We start from the raw sequence: 24,663 nt of genomic DNA on the forward strand, positions 1-24,663 counted from the left end.
CTAGAGTCTTTAAAATTAGACACCTTTTTAAGCTGGCGTCACACTAGTTTTACGGACTTATGAGAGGTCATAAACTACGCATTGCACACGGACCAATGATTCTCTATGGGGCAGCGCCTATCCGCCGTATATTTCTCAGTTGTATTTTATGTGCGTAGAAAATTGCAGCATGCTGCGTTTGTCAGCATATTGTACAAAAAATCCACCAATGAAAATCTATGGGGGCGAGAAATACGGATTACACACGGACCACACGTGTGACTTGCGAGAAATACGTACCGGTGTTCTATAGAAAAGTTGGCAATTCAGCGCGGTGTACAGTAAAATCACACTGACAGGTTAGAATAGAATAAATGTCTACACATAGAATAGGTGTGTGTGTATCATATCCCTTTTATTTTTTTTTTACATATTCCTCAGTAATAATGTTAGTAGAGAGTGTGTGTGTGTGTGTGTGCAAAATTTGGGGGCTCTAGCTGTTAAAATAAAGGGTTAAATCATGGAAAAAACTGGCATGGGCTCCTGCGCAATTTTCTCTGCCAGAGTGGAGAGGGAGCCTAGAAAAGGACCATGGTTATTGGGTGGGCCCCCTGGCTAAAAATATCTGCCCCCAGAAAAGGCTGTAACATGCGCCTATTCTGGCACTTGGCCTCTCTTCCAACTCCCGAATAGCGGTGGAATATAGGGTAATAAAGGGTTAATGTCACCTTGCTAATGTAGGGTGACATTAAGCCTGGTTAATAATGGAGATGCCAATAAGACACCTATCCATTATTAATCCAATAGTAGTAAAGGGTTAACTCGCTCACTCACACTTAGAATAAAATATTTTAATAAAACGAATACACACATGGGGTTGTAAAATCTTTATTGTATGCTTAATCCACCGGAAGACCCTTTTTTCTGTAAAAGAAAAAAGCAACAATATCCCATACCTTTCCAGCATGCAGTCATGTCCAACGCTGTAAAATTTAACCCCTTCAGATGAATTTACAACCAGGAGCCTGCTAATGCAGCTGTTGCTCCTGGTTGTAAAAACTGGGGAATGAATGGACTGCAGGGGAACGTAGCATCGTAGACTTGTGGTGCTGCACCCCCTGCTGGCATAAACTCGTATGTACTCTAGCGTGGGAATTTTTTTTAATATGTTCTCACCATGTTCTATATAATTGTCTAAGGGTCACTTCTGTCTGTATGTCCTTCTGTCTGTCACGGATATTCATTGGTCACGGTCTCTGTCTGTCATGGAAATCCAAGTCGCTGATTGGTCACGGCAAAACAGCCACGACCAATCAGCAACGGGCACAGTCAAGAAGAAAATGGCTGCTCCTTACTCCCCACAGTAGTGCCTGGCGTCAGCGCTCACACAGGGTTAATGGCAGCGTTGACCGCGGTGTAACGCACTCGGTTAACGCTGCTATTAACCCCGTGTGACCAACTTTTTACTATTCATGCTGTCTATGCAGCATGAATAGTAAAAATATCTAATGTTAAAAAGTTACGTACTCACCATCCGGAGCCCCCGGATCGAAGCGGCCGGTTACCGATGCTCCTCGTGACGCCCCGGTGACCACTCCATTTTTTTTATATATTTTTTTTTTTTTAACAGGGATATGGTGCACACTACGTGACTGGCCAATATACTACGTGACTGGGCAGTATACTATGTGGTTCTGGGCAATATACTATGTGGCTGGGCAATATACTATGTGGACATGCATATTCTAGAATACCCGATGCGTTAGAATCGGGCCACCATCTAGTAGAGTTCATGAGTTTATGCCAGCAGGGGGCGCAGCACTGCAAGTCCACGATACCACATTCCCCTGCATTCCAGTCATTCCCCAGTTCTTACAACCAGGAGAAACAGCTGCATTAGCAGGCTCCTGGTTGTAAAATTATTTAACCCCTTCAGATGGATTTACAGCGTGGGATATGACTGCACGCCGGAAAGGTATGGGATATTGTTGCTTTTTTTTCTTTTACAGAACAAGGGTCTTCAGGTGGATTAAGCATACAATAAAGATTTTAAAACCCCATGTCATTAATATACTTTATTCTTAGTGTGTGTGTTGACCCTTTACTACTATTGGATTAATTATGGATAGGTGTCTTATTGACATCTCTCCGTTATTAACCAGGCTTATGTCACCTTACATTAGCAAGGTGACATTAACCCTTCAATACCCCATATCCCACCACTACAGGGGATTGGGAAGAGAGAGGCTAAGTGCCAGAATAAGCGCATCTTACTGATGCGCCTTTTCTGGGGTGAATGGGGGCAGATGTTTTTAGCCAGAGGGGGGGCAATAACCATGGTCCCTCTCTAGGCTATTAACATCTGCCCTCAGTCACTGGCTTTCCCATTCTGGGAGAGAAAATTGCGCGGGAGCCCACGCCAGTTTTTTCCGTGATTTAACCCTTTATTTTAACAGCTAGAGCGACCAAATTTTGCACTCTCTACTAACATTAGTGAGGAATATGTTAAAAAAAAAAAGGATATGAAATGGTTTACTGTATGTAAACCATGGCTCATATCCTGTCGGGTTTGATAAGGAGATGGCGTATGTATGTTTTCACGAATATTTGAGCCCATGGATCCATTATGTCCATTTTGCAAGGTTGCAAGAAAAACGCAGTACGGTTTACATATGGAGGATGACATGCGTAAAATACGCAGCCACACCCTGCCTACGGATGACATACGGATCACTGTTTAGGGAACATTTCTGCGTATTTCGCCTGTAAAAACGGACCGTATTTCCCTACGCTGAGTGTGACCCCCGACCTTGCTCTGGCTGCTGTTAACCTCTAAAATACCGCATATAATTTGACAGCAGTATTAACCCCTTCACGACATACGCTGCATTTATGGCACTGCAGGAGCTGCATTCCCACAAACTTCAGTGTGTGTGTGTGTGTGTATATATATAATATAATTTTTTTATTTTTTTTTCATGATCAAATGCCGGTGTCGGTTCTGTGAGAGCTGTAACCCTGTGGCAACGCCCATGATCGATGCATCAATAACGGGCATTTTACCCCTCTGATCCTGCTGTTAAGTGACAGCAACACTGATGGGCATTGAAGAGGGAGCTCCTAATTGGTACATATCTGCCAATTGTGGCTATCTTTTAGTCCGGTATTACCATGGAGAACAGTGTCACCCAGGGATGGTGGCCTGTGAGCTCTTGCTCAGAGCCTCCCTGCCTGCGATGCACTGTTCTAATGCTCTGTGGTGCAAAAGCATTGCATAGTATTAGATCAGCAATCAGGACCGAGAAAGTTGATGTCTCATTCTGGGACAGTGTAAAGTTATTCAAAATATTTAGCATAACACAAACAAATTAGTAGTAATTAAATAACCTTATTTATCTAAAAACAAAAGTACATGTTTGGAATCGCCTTGTCCAATACAACCTGCCCTACTAAACTCTCCCACTAGTTAACCCCCTCAGTGAACACCATAAAGGCAAAAAAAAAAACTACGTCCTCATACTACCGAACAAAAAAAACTATCAAAGATCAATGGAAATAAAAATGGTATCTCTGAAAGTCATCTTGTCTCGCAATAAGCAAGCCACCAGACAGCTCCTTCAGTCGAAAAGTTCTGGCTCTTAGAATGAAGCGATGCAAACAATAACTCCTATAAAATAGATGTGTAAAAGCACCAAAACATAACACTAATTATTATTATAATATATATATATATATATATATATATATATATATATATATATATATATTTTTTATTTTTTTTTTTTTTTTTATCGCTGCATCCGTAATGACCTGAAGAATAAAGCTTCCTAAATCAATGTTATCACGCAGAAACGCAAAATCCTGAATTGCTTGGTTTTGTTCATTCTGCCTCCCACAAATCGGAATGGGGGGGGGGGGGGAATTGAATGTACATGAATGTGGTGCCAATAAAAATGTCAACTTGTCCTGCTAAAAACAGCATAAAAAATGAATAAAACTATTTTTTCAGTTCACCACCTGACTGCACCACTGGAGGACGTCCTTCTTACCCTCAGTGGGACAGGAACACCAAGTGGTTAAAAGGACCCTGCCCTTACCACCCACCAGTGTTTTTCCTGTCCCACAGTGGATAGGAACGGCAATCAGGTCCTCCGATGGTGGTGATCGGGGGGGGGGTCCAGCCTTTCCTTTCCCCATCGCAAGATATCTGCGGCTGATACCTGTGCTGGGGAGTCCCTGAGCCTCCCCAGTATCCTGAGGTCCGCTTCTTCCACGCCAGGGGCTCTTGGTCCCGGTGCCAGCTGCTGGGTGTGTAGCGGCGCTTTCTGGAATTATCTCCAGGCCGCGTCACTTCCAGCCGTGACAACCGCATCCCTTACGGTTGACGGGGCACTCGGCGTCTGCCGGCGGGCAGATTCCAGCGGTAGCACCGGCCTCAGAGGCGCTTTCAGCATGGTCGCACCGTGTGGATGAGGTGAGGGCGGCAGGATCAACCAGGTAACGAAACGAATAAAAGGGGTAATAGGGCTGCATATGCCACCGGCCATCCTGATAGGGAGCACCCGGTTAGTATACCTTCCTAATGGAAGATACAGGCAGACCTGAGAGCCCAGAACCGACACAGGGGCACGTGAGTAGCTACTCTAAGCCATACCACAATGCTACTTCCTGATTCCCTATTTACTCAGAGGTAATACTGGATATCTGTTATAGGGAGAGCCTCCCACCCCTGCATCTGAAAAGAAAGACTGGGAAGAGTAAGGGTATGTGCACACATCAGGATCTCTTGCAGAAATTTTCCTGACAAAAACCGGACATTTCTGCCAGAAATCCGCATGCGTTTTTACCGCGATTTTGACGCGTTTTTGGTGTTTTTGTGCGTTTTTTCCCAAATGCATAAAATTGCGGGAAAAACGCAGAAAATCCGCAAAAATAATGAACATGCTAATTTTTTTACTGCGATGCGTTTTTTTTCGCGGGAAAAAAACGCATCCATGTGCACAAAACATGCAGAATGCATTCTAAATGATAGAATGCATAATGTATGCGTTTTTAATGAGTTTTTAGCGCAAAAAAACGCGAAAACCTGAACGTGTGCACATGGCCTTAATGTCCCGTTTGTGTAGCTAGATTACCAGAGAACTGGAGGAAGCCGCTTTGCAAGTCATGCACGTCTAACATCGTAAGCGAGGAGCAGACTTCATCCTGAACCTCCTGACGTATCGTCGCTCTCTTGTTGGTCAATAATGAAGTTCCCAAGATAGATTAGGAGAACTTGGGAAGCCTCAGCAGCAGTAATACGGGCAAATATAGCAGCAACCTCTGTAGCCCGGTCCATGCATCTATGGATGGAAGATTTGGAGGAACATCTTGAGGATGACATCTCTAGAGGTTTTAGCCTTAAGTCCTTGCCATTACTAAAGCTCGCAACAGGATTCATGGCGGACGCTTCAGCAGAGTCGGTGCGATTTGCCGCCAGAAGCGAGTCGTTGTCCAATGCATCCAGAAGAGCTATCTGGCTAAAAACTTGGTCAGGGGATATTAAATCAAAGAGTAAACTTTGTGGGATCCTGTTCTCAAGGGGTAAAGTATTTGGGCCAATTCTAGATGACATTTTAGAAAAGGCCTCAGACAAAAAGGATTCCCTGAGGAAAATACAAAAAAAAAATACCAGCCCGTTTGTAGGTCCCGACCCAGTCACAAGACAGACAACAGAGGTAAGGGGAAAACTGGGAGATGGTCTTATCCCAAAAGTGGAAAAGGTAGAGACTCCATCTTCCCGTGTCCTGGTTGAGGGAAGCCTAACAAATGACATCAGAGTGGGAGGTCGGTTACAAAAATTTCTAGGGGGTTGGCAGAAAATATCCAAAAATCAATGGATTCTTCAAGTAATCGGTCAGGGTTACAGGCTAGAGTTCACCAGTCTTCCTCCAGAAAGGTTCACAGTAACCAGATCCTATCCCCTCTAAGTTCCTGAATGTGGCCAGACATCCAGGAGTTATTAAAAGTAGAGTCAATTGTCCCAGTACCCATCCCGGAGAGACAAGGGTCATTATTCAAACCTCCTTTTCAATAAAAAAAAAAATCGGGAGACTCCCGGACGATTATAAATCTCAAACCCCTGAACAGGTGGATATGATACAGGAGATTCAGGATGGAGTCTATAGTCCACAATACCTCTGATAGACAGGGACTTGGTAGCATGCACTCTTTAGATCTAAGGTGCACATCACCATGTCCCAATCCATGCTTCCTACCAAAAATTCCTGAGATTCGCTCTGATAAACAAGGGAGTAATTTAACATTTTCAATTTAGATGTCTTCCCTTCGGCCTAGCCTCTGCCCCCAGGATATTTACCAAACTGATGTCAGAAGTAGTAGCCTACTTAAGGAATCAAGGTATTTCCATAGTAGAGAAGCTTCTCAATCTATTGCAATTTCACACTCTCCAGTCTACAAGAACTGGGGTGGATTGTGAATTGGGAGAATCAAATCTAGTCCCACATTCCAGAATAAAAATTTTTGGGGTAATGTTGGATTCCCACACCAGAACATCTTTTCTGCCAGAAGAGACAGGTGGCATAAGGGTATGTGCACGTATAGAATGGTCCACTGTGGATTTTTCCACGGATAAATCCGCAGGGCAAAAACACTGTTTTTTCCTGCAGATTTACCGTGGTTTTTGTGCGGATTCCACTGTGGTTTTACACCTGCGGTTTTCTATTATGGAGCAGGTGTAAAACCGCTGCAGATTCCTCACAAAGAATTGACATGCTGAATAATGTAAACTGCTGCGTTTCCACGCTTTCTTTTTTTTTTTTTCTTTTTTTTTTTTCCCACAGCATGGGCACAGCGTTTTTGGTTTCCCATAGGTTTACATTGTACTGTAAACTCATGGGAAAGTGCTGCGGATCCGCAGCAAAATCCGCATCGTGTGCACAGAGCCTTAATCGAGAGCGTACGCCGGTTCAGAGAGAACCCTGCCTCTATAAGGGAGGCAATGAGCATTCTGGGCTTAATGATGGCCTGTATTCCCTGTGTGAAGTGGAGTCAGTTTCACTCACGGGGGTTACAGAAGAACAGTCTGAAAATTTGGGACAGAAAGCAAAGTTCTCTGGAAAAGAGGATGACTCCTTCTCCTTCAAGAAGGAAATCTCTAACCTGGTAGACCATCCCAAAGAACCTGAAAGTGGGAGTTCCTTGGGTCCTTTATCCCTGTGTGACCATTACCACAGACGCCAGTCAGTACGGATGGGGTGGACATATAGGAAGAACATACTACCAGGGGAAGTGGAGTCCGGAGATAACCAAATCATTGAATTTCAGGGAACTTTATGCGATTTTGAAAGTGATTTTTACCAAGCCCAGTCACAGGTCAGAGACCAACACGTAAGGATATTGTCCGACAATGTGACAGCAGTGACGTTTGAGGCATCAAGGAGGTCCGAGACATCATCTCTACAGCAGCTATCAGACTAGATTTTCAGATTGGCAGAAAAATCCGTTAGATCCATCTTGGCGGTCCACTTGGAAGGTGCCAAAAATCAGGTGGCAGACTTTTTGAGCAGAATGCCAATAGATCCCAGGGAATGGGAGTTGAATCCAGAAGTGTTCAGAAGCATATGCCAGCAGTGGGGAATGCCTCGAGTGGATCTTCTCTTCTACCGAAGAGACAGGATCTGCTGTACCAAGGTCTGGTGTTCCACAGCAACCCAGACTCACTCAAGCTATCTGCTTGGATCCTGAACGCCTAACCCGAAGATCTAGAGGCCTATCAGAGGATGTGATCACCACACTCCAAGCAAGTAGCGAGCCGGTGACTTCAGCAATCTATAATAAAATCTGGAAGCGTTTTGTTCTTTTAGGTGAAGTCCCAGTAGACACTTCAAATCCAGACATTCCTAGGATACTTGACTTCCTACAACTAGGTTTTAAAAAAGGCCTCCGGCCTAGCACTTTAAAAGTACAGATTGCAGCCCTTAGTGTCTTCTTTGACTCCTCTCTAGCTTCCCATCCTTGGATAGCAAGGTTCTCCAGAGCCACACAGAGAATGAGACCCCTTGTAATCTCCACCCTGGGACTTAAATTTAGTCCTCAATGCTCTGTGTAGATCCCCATACCTGTTATCAGAGGACATGGATATAGCCAATCTCTCTTTTAAAACAGCCTTTGGTGGCCATCACTTCAGCGAAGAGATTTGGGGAATTGCAGGCGTTACCCATACCTTCAGGTTTTTGAGGACAGATTAGTTTTAAGACTTAACCCGGCCTTTCTCCCCAAAGTAGTTTCATCTACAAATATCAATCGGGAAGTAATCCTTCCTTTGTTTTGCCAACATCCTAGAAACTCAAGAGGGCGTCTATCATAACCTGGACGTTAGAGAGACTGTTTTAAAATATCTAAGGGCGATTGAAGGTTGGAGACAAGATACGAAACTGTTCGTACAGTACGGGGGACCAAATAAAGGTTGCAAGTCAGCAAAGTCTACCATTGCTAGGTGGATTAAAACTACTGTAGAACTAGCGTATAAAGCCCAAGGGAAAGATCCCCCAGACATCCTTAGAGCCCATTCAACCTGAGCTATAGCTACGTCATGGGCAGAAAGGGGGCAACTTCAGCAGAGCAGATCTGTAGGGCAGCAACTTGGACCAGTCTTTTTACCTTTGCTAGACCTTATAAGCTTGATGTCTCATCAGAGCAGTTAACCTTTGGTAGGAAAGTATTGCATGCAGTAGTCCCACCCTAAGATTACAATTCTTTGGTACTTCTGCAATGGTGCTGTCAGGTGGTGAACTGGAAAATGGTAATTATACAATTATTAGGTTTTATAGAAGGACGTAGATCTGGGGATTTATTATGATGGAATATAGGCTGAACTGGATGGACAAATGTATTTTTTTCGGCCTTACTATGTTACTAATTAAACCTACCGGTAATTGTATTGCCAGGAATCCATCCTGACAGCACTACTAGTTCCCTCCCACTGCAAAATTGTATTATATACCAATGTGATGTAACATTGGTGTAGAATTTTTAATGAACTTTTTTTTTTTTCTTACATAAAAGCATGGTCCGCCACAGTAACTCTGCTGCCTCCTTATAGTGAGTGGCTCCCTCACGGGTTTCATCTGAATCGCATCACTTGGAGATTTAGATGTAAACCCCCAAAGTAAGTGCTCATCATAAAGAGCAGGATTAAACGTGTTCCCAATAAGTTTCAATTTAATCCACAAAAAAAAAATAAAGTCCCCACTCAGGTCTATCATCTGTTACTGGAAATACGTGTATAGGGGGCTTCCATGTTACTGGTAGTCTAATGGCTCTTGAAAAGCTCCTTGCCCCCCAAAAGAAATTCGGCAAAGTCTGGGCTCCCAAACCCAAATGACCCTCTCACTTCTGAGCCCCGCAGTGTGCCTAAACCAGATTTAATGTCTAGCATTTCTGTAGCAAGGAGAGCTTGCCTATTTGTATGTGTCTCCAGAAGCATGAGCTGTCCACTACAACATACAGACATTAAAATGGCAGTGTACAAATTTTCACTCCAATATCCAATGATGCTTGTTTCTGGAAGTCATCCATGGAGTCAAAATCATAATTACACTTGTAGATAAATTCCCCAAGGGGTATAATTTACTAAATGGGATCACTTGAGGGGGTTTCTGTTCTTTTAGAACTTGGGGGCTCTGCATATGGAGTCTGAAAACTATTTTAGGAAAATTTGCACTCCAGGAGGAAAATAGCGCTACGTCCCTCCTGAGTCTCCTCATATGGCCTAGCAGTACTGTATTTCTACATTCAACAAATTGTGGAACAAATTTTGGTGCCCTTTTTTTACCCATTTCCCAATGGTATACAATTCTGTGATACACCTGTTGTGTCAATATGATCACTACACCCCTAGATGACCTCATTGGGGGTGTAGTTTGTAAAATGGGGTCCCTTATGGGGGTGGGTTCTGCTGTTCTGGCACCCTCAAGGACTCTGCCAATGTGATATGGCAAACTCAAACCAGTCAAGCAAAATCTGAAAATCCCAATATAGCGCTTCTTCCCTTCTAAGCTTTGTACTGTGCCTCGAATGTAGTTTTCGACCATATATGGGGTATGTGTACTCAAAGAATTAGCACAACAAATTTTGAGGTCCATTTTCTCCTGCTATTCTTGTCAAAATTAGAAATTTGTGGCTAAAACATTTTTATGGGAACTTTTTTTTTTTTGTAAATTTTTGTAACATTCTGTGAAGCACCTGTGAGTTCAAGGTGCTCACCACACATCTATATTAGTTCCTTGAGTCTAGTTTCCAAAATGGGGTTACTTAGCACGGGTTTACACTCTTTCGGCACATCAGGGGATCTCCAAACACGACATGGTGTCCGCTAATGATTCCTGCAAATTTTGCATTCAAATAGTCAGTTGGTGCTTCTTCCCTTTCAAGACCTGCTGTATTCTCAAACAGTATTTTCCTCCACATAATGGTTATGGGCGTGTTCAAGAGACATTGCACAAATTGTACGTTGCATTTTTTTCCTGTTACCCTTGTGAAAATAAAGATTTTACTTTTAGACCCAATTTTTTTTTTTTTTGTTTCGTTTTTTTCCTTCCATATTGCTTCAGTTCTTGTGAAGCACCTCAAGGGTTAATAAACTTCTTGAATGTGGTTTTGAATACCTTGAGGGGTGCAGTTTTTAGAATGAGGTCACTTTTGGGTATTTTCTGTCGGACCCCCCCTCGGTCACTTCAAATGTGTTTTTAGTTCCAAAAAGTGTATTTTGTTGTTAAAACAAGAAATGTTAGTTACCGGTAACTAGTTTGTAAGACATGGCTTTTATGCCCTTTAATTTTGCAATTTTCAAACTGATTTTTTGGTCAAGCTTGCGTTTGTAGAAAAAACCAAACACCGTGGTAACGTTTCTTCAGTAGGACTTCAGTCATTGTGTACAATATGTCTCAAACTTTGGGATCCGTTGAAGCGCTTGAGTTATAACCTCATAAAGTGACATCTGTCAGAATTGTAAAATGTTTGCCCGGTCAGGAAGGTGAAACCAGGCTTGGGAGGGGAGGACAACAAATCTGTTAAAAGTACACAAACCTGACTGGCAGGGCACACCCTCTCTGGTTGGTATCGTAGCCAGAGATCTGCTGTGCTTGCCATTATGTTCAGCCTGTGGTCCAGTTGGAGATTGCACAGGCTTGGTAAAAATAATTTGGACACAATTTCTCAATGGTCTAATTCTAAAATTTTAATGAGTCAGTGTAGAGAGAAATGGAAAACTCCTGCAATATGAAAAGTATACAGCCCACCTAATAAAGAGGCAATGTGTTGTTTTTTTTTTTTGTTTTTTTTTGCGGGGGTGAGCGGTTTAAAGACCCTTCAACATTATTCCAGGGTTTATTAATTAAATGCACTTTGTTGGAAAATGTCAAGGGTTTTCCCATAAAGAACACCATTGCCTACTGTACCCACCGGTCACCCTTGCAAGCTGTTGATTCATTCAAAGTCTATATGAATTTGACTCTCAAATGTTGGAATGCAGCATTGCACTTGTATGGGCAATGTTCCATTCTTGGGCCTCCTTTACACGTCTGTTTTTCAGTCAGTGCTATCCACAGGGCCAGACTGGTGTCCCACAGGTGGAATGGACTCTAGGGGTCCACCCTACAACTATATGCAAATATCTGTTAGCCATCATCTGTGATATAGTGTAGCGAGGCTCCTGCACATCTCCTGTGCACCACCATAACTGGGATGTACAATTACTGTAGTTTACATTAAAGGGTTCTTTGGTGAAAACGCGTCATCACCGATCCACAGGTTAGGTAGGTGATAACTTTATTAATCAGTGGAATCCAACTATTGGAAACCGCACCAATCGGAAGAACGGTGATCTTTTATTCCTATTCTAAAATGGAGCAGCAGATGGCATGTCTGACCACAGCTCCATTCATCCTCTTTGGGAGCTTCCAGAAAAAGCCAAGTGCAGCCCCTTAGGGAATGAATGGATCAGTGGTCGAGTTGTACATGTCACTCCATACTAATGGGGATAAAAGTTGCACATTCTGCAGATCGGTGCAGGTCCCAGCAGTCGGACCCCACCAATCTATAACTCCTAATCATTTATCTAATAACTTATCATTTATCCTTTGGCCACGTTCAAACGTTCAGTATTTTGTAAGGTAAAAGCCAGGAGTGGAACAGAGGAAAATGATAATAGAAACAGATCACCACTTCTGTATTTATCCCCCACTAGTATTTGTTGACCAAATACTGAATGTGTGAATATAGACATGTGCTAGGTGATCAAGCCTTGTACGTACATATTTGCTACTTTGTTATAGTCACATGACTGGTCCCCCCTTATAGATATCGGAGAACAAGTGACCTCCATACACAACACAATCCCCTATACCAAGACCAATGATGCCACCTATAAGGAATAAATACCACCACACCATGACCAGATTACATATTACCACCACATAGTGACCGAATAATGCCACATACAGGGGACAAATACCACGACCAGACTATGGGGTTGTGGCACCATTGCATGGTTCAGGTAAACGCTTTCTCTTGCAGCGTACTATATGTATATTTTGCTTCTGCAGCACTACTGAATATGCACTACTGAATATGCCCTATGTTCTTTATATGCACTGTGCATTTTAATCTGAGTTAGGAATGTCAGTTAATACTTAATTATATTCAGTTTTGGTGATATAACCTATTGGACTTGCAAATTGCTTTTTGCTGTTAGTTTGCCTGCCATCCTTGGTGTCTCCTATATTCTGGATCCCTATTGTACATCCTTTTGGCCCACAACTTTTTAATGTCATTTTAAGTGAGGATCTTGCGTATTCATGGTTATGACACTTAGCCACTAAGGTCCTGCAATGCCTGCACATGAGAGGACAAAGCTAATCAGAACTATACGGTTTCTAACTGGAGGCATTTGATATTAATATACCTACTACATATTTGGATAGGATCTTGGATATGAAAATGCCCCTTTTTTAAAAGTAATTCCACTGGAGACAGACTAGTGCTTACCCACCATAACATGTCTTATTGTTGCATCCTGAGGGGGGTATTTTTATCTGTATATCGACCCCCTCATGATATTTGACATGTATGTTTATACACTGCTCAAAAAAAAATAAAGGGAACACTTAAACAGAATATAACTCCAAGTAAATCAAACTTCTGTGAAATCAAACTGTCCACTTAGGAAGCAACACTGTTTGACAATCAATTTCACATGCTGTTGTGCAAATGGAAAAATGGAATAGACAGCAGATGGAAATTATTGGCAATTATCAAGACACACTCAATAAACGAGTGGCTCTGCAGGGGAGGACCACAGACCACATCTCAATACCAATGCTTTCTGGCTGATGTTTTGGTCACTTTTGAAGGTTGGTTGTGCTTTCACACTTGTGGTAGCATGAGACTGACTCTGCAACCCACACAAGTGGCTCAGGTAGTGCAGCTCATCCAGGATGGCAAATCAATGCGAGCTGTAGCAAGAAGGTTTCCTGTGTCTGTCAGCGTAGTGTCCAAAGGCTGGCGGTGCTACCAGTAGACAGGCCAGTACACCAGGAGATGTGAAAGGGGCCATAGGAGGGCAACAACCCAGCAGCAGGACTGCTACCTCAGCCTTTGTGCAAGGAGGAACAGGAAGAGCACTGCCAGAACCCTTCAAAATGACCTCCAACAGGCCACAAATGTGCATGTGTCTGCACAAACTGTTAGAAACCGACTTATGAGGATGGTCTGAGTGCCCGACGTCCACATATGGGGGTTATGCTCACAGCCCAACACCGTGCAGGACCCTTGGCATTTGCCACAGAACACCAGGATTGGCAAATTCGCCACTGGGGCCCTGTGTTTTTCAGATGAAAGCAGGTTCACACTGAGCACATGTGACAGTCTGGAGATGCTGTGGAGAGTGATCTGCTGCCTACAGCATCCTTCAGCATGACCGGTTTGGCAGTGGGTCAGTAATGGAGTGGGGTGACATTTCTTTGGAGGGCCGCACAGCCCTCCATGTGCTCGCCAGAGGTAGCCTGACTGCCATTAGGTACCGAGATGAGATCCTCAGACCCCTTGTGAGACCATATGCTGGTGCGGTTGGCCCTGGTTTCCTCCTAATGCAGGACGATGCCAGACCTTATGTAGCTGGAGTGTCAGCAGTTCCTACAAGATGAAGGCATTGAAACTATAGACTGGCCCCCCGTTCCCCAGACCTGAATCTGATTGAACACATCTGGGACATCGTCTCGCACAATCCACCAACGTCATGTTGCACCACTGACTGTCCAGAGTTGGCGGATGCTTTAGTCCAGGTCTGGGAGGAGATCCCTCAGGAGATCATCCGCCACATCAGGAGCATGCCCAGGCATTGTAGGGAGGTCATACAGGCACATGGAGGCCACACACACTACTGAGCATCATTTCCTTGTCTTGAGGCATTTCCACTGAAGTTGGATCAGCCTGTAACTTCATTTTCTACTTTGATTTTGAGCATCATTCCAACTCCAGACCTCCATGGGATATTATGGAAACAGGAACACATGGGCTACTTGCACAGTGAACAAGTCTGTATGATCATGTTCACACACCACCAAGAAACCTGAAGACACAAAAGAGAATAGTAAAACCAAAAACACTCAGTTTGAAAAAATGTTGCAGTAATCCGCAAGTGCTAGTAAAAGATGTAAAAAACAGGGTATTTGGTTGATACGTTTTTTGCAAAAAATGTATACTAAGCTGCTCTACCAATCTTCACGGTATACCCTTATCAGAGCAGTCCTAACTAATGTATGCAATCCCTATCTGATGTATTTAAAAAAAAAAAACGTATCAACCAAATACCCTGTTTTTTACATCTTTTACTAGCACTTGCGGATTACTGCAACATTTTTTCAAACTGAGTGTTTTTGGTTTTACTATTCTCTTTTGTGTCTTCAGGTTTCTTGGTGGTGTGTGAACATGATCATACAGACTTGTTCACTGTGCAAGTAGCCCATGTGTTCCTGTTTCCATAATTGTTCTCTTGTGTCTACAAGACTGGGGAGTTCCACCACTCCTCTTGGGCTATCTGCACAAAAGCTGTTCTACCCTGTATGCACACATGGATTTTTCCTCTCTGAACCCTGTTCACACAGGTTATATACAGATGATCAGGTTTTTAAATACATCAGATAGGGATTGCATACATTAGTTAGGACTGCTCTGATAAGGGTATACCATGAAGATTGGTAGAGCAGCTTAGTATACATTTTTTGCAAAAAACGTATCAACCAAATACCCTGTTTTTTACATCTTTTACTAGCACTTGCGGATTACTGCAACATTTTTTCAAACTGAGTGTTTTTGGTTTTACTATTCTCTTTTGTGTCTCCATGGGATATTAGTTGTGATTTACGTTGATAATTTTTAGGTTTTATTCTCAACACATTCCACTATATAATGAAATAAAGATTTACAACTAGAATATTTCATTCAGTGAGATCTAGGATGTGGTATTTTGGTGTTCCCTTTATTTTTATTTTTTTTGAGCAGTGGATTTTATTACATTACCATTGACCTTGTCACAATATATCCCTTTGCTATCCGTGATGTGAAAACCCAGACATTTCTCTCCATGTTATGTGCTGAGGGGTTAATCAGCCATGACAGGGTTGGGTTTTTTGTGAGTAGCTGTAAGATGGACTACTCGCCATATGTCCACCCCAAAGGTGTGGTTCAGCAAGTTAAATGTCCTACTACTGTGTTCTGTTTGTGGGTGTAGAGGCAGGAAGCTCCAGTGAAGTGTTTGTGACAGTGTGCTGGGCTCTGTACCCTGAGTGGTCAGCAGGGGTGGATTAAGGGTAGCCAGGGCCCCGGGCTGTTCAGACACTGTGGGCCCCCCCCGGTCATGTGATGGGGGTCATGTGACGGGGGTCATGATATACCCGAACCAGATTATTCCAGAAAAATGGCCAGGCCCTACTCTACTGTAACCTATTAAATATTTGTTAAAATCTGCAATACAATTTAGGTATATTTTGACCAATAATATCACATACAAGGAACAAATACCACCGCACCATGACCAGACCACAAATTACAACCACTTGGTGACCAAATATCACATACAAGGGACAAATACCACAACACCATGTCCAGACCACATATTACCACCACATAGTGACTGAATACTACAATACTGATCAGTAAAAAACACAATACTATCACCATAAGTGCCAGTATTCACAGGAGATCTGTACTTAGTATGCAGTGTCTGTGTAGAGGTAATACAGAGATCACTGGTGGTATTATACACAGGACCTCTATATAGTATACAGTGTATAGTGTCAGTGTATAGGTAACACTGACTCACCAGTGACGTCTCTAGGTGAAGTCCTTCATCTTTCATCCAGCACAGACCGCCATCATTTCTTCCAGCCAGGACTCGTTTCTGCAGGAAATAAGTTCTCGAGCTTCGCTTGCAGAACACATTACTTAATTTTTCACAACTTCTACATTACACCACATGAAGAAAAAAAGGCGATATAGTGTCATTCTGCACAGTAACAGGACCGACCCCCATTTAAAACAGTATACTCAAAAAATAAAATAAATACATCACTGCAGTAATAATATCCCTTAATTAGCCCCTATGGTAATAATATTCCCCACCCTGGCCCCATGTGTCTCATTCCTGGCTCCAGCCATATGTTCTCGCATCCTGCCCTCATGAGTATCCATTCTACCCCATATGATCTCCACATCCTGCCCCATCTGTCTCCATCGTATCCATCCTGCCCCATGATCCAATCCTGCCCCATGTCTTTCATTCTGCCCCGTGTCTCCAATCATGCCCCGTGTCTACATTCTGCCCATGCCTCCAGTCCTGCCCCCAGTGTGTCCAGCAATCTGCCTCAGTATGTCCAGCATATTGCCCCAGTGTCCAGCAATCTGCCCCAGTGTCTCCAGCATATTGCCCCCAGTGTGTCCAGCATTGCCCCCAGACAGTGTGTCCAGCAATCTGCCCCAGTGCGTCCAGCAATCTGCCCCAGTGCGTCCAGCATTGCCCCCAGACAGTGTCCAGCAATCTGCCCCAGTGCGTCCAGCAATCTGCCCCAGTGCGTCCAGCATTGCCCCCAGACAGTGTGTCCAGAATATTACCACCAGTGTGTCCAGCAATCTGCCCCAGTATGTCCAGCATTTCCCCCAGTGTCTCCAGCAATCTGCCCCAGTGTCTCCAGCAATCTGCCCCAGTGTCCTCTAGCCTTGCCCCAGCGTCCTCCAGCAATCTGCCCCAGCGTCCTCCAGCATTGCCCTCAGTGTTTCCACCATTATAAAAACAAAAAACAAAGTCTCCTCACCTGTCCGCTCCAGCGCGGAGCTCCCTCCAACAGAGCACACTCGCCGGCGACTGACAATGACGTCAGACGCCGGCGACGTGTGCACCTGCGGCCGACATCAGCCGCCAGCCTCCAATTGGCTGGCGGCTGTTGTTAACTATTGACGTGCGGGCGAGCGCCCGCACGTCAATAGGAAACTGCCGCAGCGCCGGAAGGGGCCCGGTGAGCAGATGAGAATGGGCCCGATGCGGGCCCCCTCTCTCTGCCCACCGGGTACGGCGGGGGCACATAAATGCCAGCGGCGGCCGCCGGCATTCACAGATGATTATCAGAGGGTCAATCTGTGCGGTAGCCCAGGGCCCCCCCAGACCACTGGGCCCTGGGCTACCGCCCATATTGACCCTCTGATAATCCGCCCCTGGTGGTCAGCTTCACACAGGCATATGGACTGTGCTGTACACTATCATTTTGGTTCCCGGTTTTGCCAGAAAGGCCATGTTTATTTTGTCGAACCCTGCACTGGTTTATGCCGTGATTTAAATAAACCAGGAAATGTTCCGGTCTACCTCTGAGTCTATCTACCACAAAATATATATCTTTATCTCTATTTAACTCTGTACCAGGTGAACATCACAGATAACACATGGCTCACTGCCAGGAGCGGTGCCTGCACCTCTCCTGGCTGTTTAACCCCCTAAATCCTGTGATGGATATCGAGTATAGCATTTAGAAGGAAGAGGCTTTCCCTGCCAGTCGGCACACATTTGATGCCATTGCAAGGGCCCAATCGACGCCATGGTGACCACGATTACGTCTGGGTCACCAGGCTAGCCAGCATGTCAGTGTAGAACTGACAGTTTAAAAAAAAAAAAAAAAAAAAAAATTGCTATGCTTTAGAACTGCATTCAGACTGCTAAAGTGAAAGTAAAAACGAAGTATAACACTAAGAAAAAAAAGACATAAAACTATTGTTCCCATAAATATTATGTAATGATAAACCAAAGTACATATTTGGTATCTCCACCTCCGGAACGACCCAACCTCGAACGACCAACTGTCACACTAGATTATTCTTTTCACAGTGTTCACCGAAGGGGATAATTGAGAAAAAACTGCTTTTTATACCGCCGAACTAAGTGGAGTAAATGACAAATGTAAGCAAAAATGGTATAGCTGAAGTCATCTTGACTAGCAATAAACAAGCGCCACCCCCCCCCCCCATACAGTGTCAGACAATGTTATAGTTATCAGCATACAGCAGTGGTTTTGGTACCAATAAAAACATCAACTTGTCCCACAAAAAAACAAGCACTCACATGGCTGTCGGTAGAAATATAGAAAACTAATGGCACTCAAATGTGGCGCTGCAAAATCTTGTTTTGGACAAGGTTGTGGTTTGTTTTTTTTTTTTTGTTCCCCTACATTATAGGAATTAATGCAAAGTACCCAGAGGGTTGTTAAACTTTTTGGATATGCTTTTGAGGGGTGCAGTTTTTAGAATAGTGTCATTTTGGGGTTTTTGTCATATAGGCCCCCGCATCCCAAAGTCGCTTCAAATATGATGTGGGCCCTACCATTTTATTTATATTAAAAAAAAATAAATAAAATTAAAAAAAAAAAAAAATTGTTAGAAAACTGAAAAATTGCTGGAAAACTTTAACCCTCCTAGCGAAAATTAATATTTACGGTACTTACTTCAGCATTCTAAACTAGTTTGTGTGATAACATTCTGGTTTAAGGGCATAAGAATTAAAACTTTAAACCTCAAAATTTGACATCTCCCTTTTTTTTTTTCCCCCTAATTTGGAATACCTTGTCATAACACCATAGAGTATCATATACTATCTATGTGGCATATATAGTTGTGCACATGTAACTGCTTAAAGGGGAAACTTGCATATTAACGTTTTTTTCCTACAAACCTTCGTATTCTGCTGTTGAGTATTTTCCAATGAAATCCCAGGTGTTTGTATACGTATAACTGAGTGGTCCCCCCTAGTGATCGACTGCAATTTCTGCATGCCATCACACATGGAAAACTGTCCATCATTGAATAGGACCGCCTAGTGGACTCTTGTGTGTAAACACCAGGAATATCAAATACAATTCAAGTGATGTTTGCTCCCCTCTAAGTTCACTTTCCATTATTGATGCTAACAATTTAACGTTTGCTTGTTTTCTAAAACCAGGGGGTGAAACCAGAAGCTTGTGGAAAGGAAGAAGTTACTCCATTAAGGAAGGATGCTGTCTGTTTCAACTGAATTAGTTACTACAAGAATTTTTGCCACCTGTTAAATCAAATGTTAAAAAATGCATTCTTAAATTACAGTATATAAATAATAAAGTTTGAGGTTTATTTTTACAAACTTGGTTGTCATTTATCAAGATACAGTATTTAACTTCTTCAACTGGGGCTATATAGCAACACTTGTTGCGTGACCTATGTTTACTAGATGTTTCTGCCATATTGCATTGTGCATCAGTTAGTACAGTAACTGTGACAAGCAAGAAATGCAACCGCACTGGAGATGTGTAACTTCTATATATTTATACACTGCTGAAGAAAAGCACACAAATACAATGTAGTTCCAAGTCAAACACACTTCTATGGAATCAACCTGTCCAGTTATGAAGCAACACAGATTGTGCATTTAGTCCTCCTGCTGTTCTGTAAATTGAACAAACAAGTAGAAATGATAGGCAATTAGTAAAACAACCCACATAAAGGGGTGGTTCTACACTCCCAAGGTACAGTAGCATGAAGTGGTTTCTGTAACCAGAAATTCTAGTGCAGCTCATACATGATGGCACATCAATGTGAGCTGTGGCAAGAGTAGCTGTGTCTGTCAGTGTCCAGAGCATGGAGCGGATACAAGGAGATGAAGGGGGCTCTAGGAGGGCAACAACCCAGCAACAGGACTCAGCAATAGCTAGAGAGGATGGGTTGAGAGGGCTTTTTTGAAGATGGGTGTGATTGAGGTATGTTTGAAAGATGAGGGGAAAACCTCAGTTGTGGAGATGGGTTGAAGAGATGAGTTAGGGTTGGAATGTACTCGGATGGGATAGGGTCAAGTGCACAGGTGGTCTTGAGTGGAGCAGAAAGTTGATCTGTAATGGTGAAGTTTGTTTTGGAGGAGGGGCTGTGGGGAATGTTGGCCAAAGCGTGTTCTGCCTTATTCTTCAAGCAGGAGATTGATAACGTCAAAGTCTTCAGCTGAGATGAGTGGAGAGTGAGGAGGTGCTGGGGATGGAGAAGAGAATTGAAAGTGAATAGCTGTTTAGGGTTGTGAGACAGGAAAGATGAGATGAGAAGTGTGTGCTCATTGGAGGGGGATCTTTTCCATCTCTGATCAGCAACCCTGAAAGCCTGCCTCAGTTCTTTGGTCAGGCTGGTGTGCCAGGGTTGCCTGTTGATTTTGTGAGCTTTGGTATGTGTGACAGGAGTGACCGATTCGAGAGCTACAGCTATTGTGGAGCTATATAAAGCGGCAGCAGCGTCCGCATTGTGAATGGAACTTGCAGGTGCTTATCACAGAATATCAAAAAGTTATTTTAGTTCAATACAAAAACTGAAGCGCGTATATTATAGTCATTACAAACAGTGATCTATTTCAGGCTTGTATTTCTGTTAATGTTGATGATTTGGCTCACAGCCAATGAAAACCCAAAAGTCATTTCAATAAATTAGATTGTAGGTGGAGGAAATGTTCTGAGGCGGTTGTGAGATGTATGGAAAGGGAGAGATGACCAGTTCATTATTGGGTGTAAGGATTAGGCGGGTTACTAGAAAGTGAAGGATTTTAAGGGTTAGTGAAGGCAAACAAACATGGTATACAGTGACTATGTAACCATTCACCTTAAATTCCCTTCTGGTTATATTGTGGGTTAATTCATAGCTGCATACTTTTGTTACACTTGTATGGTGTACTCTGCACCAGTAAATATAACGAAGTGTAAATATCATTAAAAAAATACAGAAGTCATAAAACCAATGGGGCATTGCATAAAGTTATTAGAATAGCATCAGATAAGGCCACACCTAGAAGTAGGTCAACATTATATGGTATTGTGCTAATCCTAGTGTAAAAAAAATTCTAAAATATTTCAAACATACATACACCAATAAAAGATGGTAATGTCACTGGAATGATGAGGGAAAAAAAATGTGCAAACTGGTCAGGATCCCTAAAATGAACTAAATATTTTTATTTTTAATTTCTGAATAGATCGATACCTAAAAACAATTAAAAGCACCCAGCTAACATAATCCACTGGATGTGTCCATCTTGGGACTGCCACCCCTCCTCCAATCTTCACTCCAAGGTACGCCACTGAATTAGACATCAATAGCAATGCATACTGACAGTGTGATAGCATAACTTTATAAGTTGGTTCAAAGTAAGAAAACACTGTCATAATAGGGTAGGAACAAGTAGATACTTCATAGGTTAAATCCTTTATGGGTAATAAGTCAAACGCTGAAGATGGAAAAATCAAAAAATAAACTTACAGTGTAGAATGAGGTAAGAGTCTGTCATAGGCAAAAGTTTAAAAAAAAAAACACACAAATTGAGCTAAACTTGAGTTGGTACACATGCAGAGGTTAAACGCATGTTCACATTGACCACAAAACATTAAAACCTACAAGAGAAAAAAGTAAGCGAAAACCCTGATGTAACTAAGTAAAAAAGTAAAAGTGCATTTAAATAAGTTTTTAGTAATACTGTTTTTTTTATCAAAAAATAGCACAAAAGCCATCCCACCTCGTCACGGTAACTCTGATCGGGACAGTCCTACACTGTCTAATATTAAGACCTTACCATGTGTCAATGTTGACCTCAGTGTGAATAAGGGCAGACAAAAGGACTGGGCCCAACCAGTGATACATTGGGGGACCCCATTTCTGTCTCCTCTGATGTGCTAGATCATAGAGAGATATGAATAAATCCCCCTGTCACGGGGTCCTTCTCTGATATCACACAATCAACAGAGCTAGAGTATAGCAAATAATTCCAAGACCTTTATTTAGGCAAAAATACGAAAGGTCCATATACGATCCACAACAAAGGATAAAATGTCTTGTTACTGAACTGCATTAGTGTTCTGGACTATAAGTCCAACAATCCAGCAGACAGAGGACAACATAGTCCATATACTCTTCTTTCTCTCTGATATGCTGTAAACCCATAATCATTTCACACAGGACTGATCTGTATGTCACCTCCCTGATATTTACAAGTCCCTCTCCTCATTCACAGGTTAGGGGGGTGGGTTGCAGGGGCTCATTGTTTCAACAAGCTAGTTAAATATGTCATTAGCATATTAGCAAACATTGTTCACTGACCTGGTGGAGAGAACAGTACAGGACTGTGGGGGCTGATATCAAATGGCAAATAACAGCAGTTCATCAATTGGCAAATATATCCTCCTACAAGAGAACACCATGATAATCGGTTAAATATACACAAAATGATGCCCACATAACATGCCACCATCACAACCTCTCCCCCTCATAATAAGTGAGCACGCCATGAGGCCTACACAGACCTCTGGCCTGCTCACTTTAGTCCACATTGCTCAATATTTTATAGTTCCTTGTACAGTGACTGGTTGCAATAATCATGAGCAATTGTTGTCCATAAATTCCCAGGTCCTGGCATTACGGTCTTACCAGGTTTTTTTTGTCTGGACTGGGCCATTTGCTGATGTTCATTAGCCAAGGTAGCTAGCTGGGCAAGACCGTCTCTGAACTCTAGAACGTAGGGAATGATGGGCGTTCCGGTATCTGTGATATCTCCCTCCAATTGTTCTTTCAGAAGAGTGAGGCCCACGGACCTTCTGCTTCTACAAAATTACTTTGGGAAGTTACAATGTCATTTCCAAGGAGGAGATCTGCAGGAATTCCTCCCATAACTCCAATCCAACACAGTTTTTCTCCAAAACCATAATCCAAACGTAGTAAAGCTCGCTGTATATATTTTCGGACACCCTCTGCCAGGACAATGGGAATTCCCGGGCCCTGGTGAATTGCCTGGGGTCGAACCACATGGGGGTCAGCAAAAGTCAGGAATGCCCCCGTGTCTCTAAATCCCGACACTTTGTATCCATCAATTAAGACATCCTGCAGGTGGCAATGCCGTTGCTCTGTATTTCTGAGGGACAAAGGCTGGAGTCCGTACACTCCAGAAGGGGTATCTATGGTGCCGTGGTCGGTGGTCCATTCTGGTGGGGGTGGTGGTAGCTCTTCCTCAGGCGGGATGGAGTGCACAAGATGTACTGGACTAGGTGGGACTCCCTCCGAATCCTTGAGCGACAGCCAGACTGCAAATGTCCAGGTTTCCCACACCCATAACCTCTCCTCTCTGTGATACCCCCAGGTCACGGTCGAACTGTTGGGGCCCAGGATTGTGAGATGTGATTGTCATCGGCTTGCGACTAGGTGGAAGGGCAGATATAATCTGAGGGGGACGGGTGCGGGAGAAGGCCGTGTTTCATTGTCCAGAAGCCTCCTCCATTTGCGGTCGGATAGTAAGGGCTTCATCGGCCAGGGCTGCAGCTCTATCCACGGTACAAGATGTGCGCTCCCGAACCCATTCCCGTACCTTTGTGGGGCACTTGGCAAGAAATTGTTCTTTAAGGAACACCTGTATAACATCTTCCACAGAAAAGGTGTTTTATTCGGACTCCCATGACAGCACTACGAGAGAGGGGATCCGCCCTTCAGGAACAGGAAACCTACAGATACAAAAGGGCGGCACCTCTCCCCATGCATCAGTTGGTTTCCTGTTCCTGGAGGGACAGGATCCTACAGATTTCATCTCGTAAGGAGCCCAGGCCGGCCGGTCGAATCTGGTAGCGGGGGGGTCTCCTACCTCGACCGGTGCGGAAAGTCCTGGAGACGCCACGGTGGTCCAGGCTGGACTGCACGTCAGTGGCGTTGGCAGCAGGGAGCAGGGTCCGGAGGATTCCTTGTCTCTGGAAGCCGGCGTTGGTAAGTTCCATTCCCCCCCCCTGAGCAGACGGCGGCAGTGAGGTGCGGTGGTGTGGTTGCGGCGTCGGAAGTGGAGCGCCGTCCGGAGCACTGCTGGGCATTCCCGGCGTCCTGCATCGCTCACTGAGCGTTTCCGGAACGCTGGGGCGCCGGGGGTGGAGCCGGCAGGCGCTTCCGGTTTGCGGGTTGACTGCGCATGCGGTCTTTCCAAAATGGCGGCGCCCATGGTCCGGTCGCCGGTTCTTCTGTACTACCACCGCTAACCTCCCAGCTGCAGCCTGATCATCAGGAACCAATGGGGAACACGCCAGGTGGCCTGCTGACCGGAATACAGGGGGATATAAG

At 43.7% G+C, this 24,663-nt stretch overlaps 1 protein-coding gene across 2 annotated transcripts in view; it reads left to right on the forward strand.

Moving 5' to 3' along the window:
• IFI30 (IFI30 lysosomal thiol reductase) overlaps nt 1-19,693 on the forward strand; it is a 34,745-nt gene extending 15,052 nt beyond the window's left edge. For both annotated transcript variants that reach the window (XM_069741003.1, XM_069740995.1), the window contains exon 7: nt 19,517-19,693. In XM_069741003.1, the coding sequence (XP_069597104.1) occupies nt 19,517-19,588 (72 nt within the window). In that variant the 3' untranslated portion in view covers nt 19,589-19,693. The remainder of the gene's footprint in view (nt 1-19,516) is intronic.
• Nucleotides 19,694-24,663: the final 4,970 nt, after the last annotated feature.

Source organism: Ranitomeya imitator, chromosome 1 (assembly GCF_032444005.1).
Source record: "Ranitomeya imitator isolate aRanImi1 chromosome 1, aRanImi1.pri, whole genome shotgun sequence".
In the NCBI taxonomy this organism is placed as follows: domain Eukaryota; kingdom Metazoa; phylum Chordata; class Amphibia; order Anura; family Dendrobatidae; genus Ranitomeya; species Ranitomeya imitator.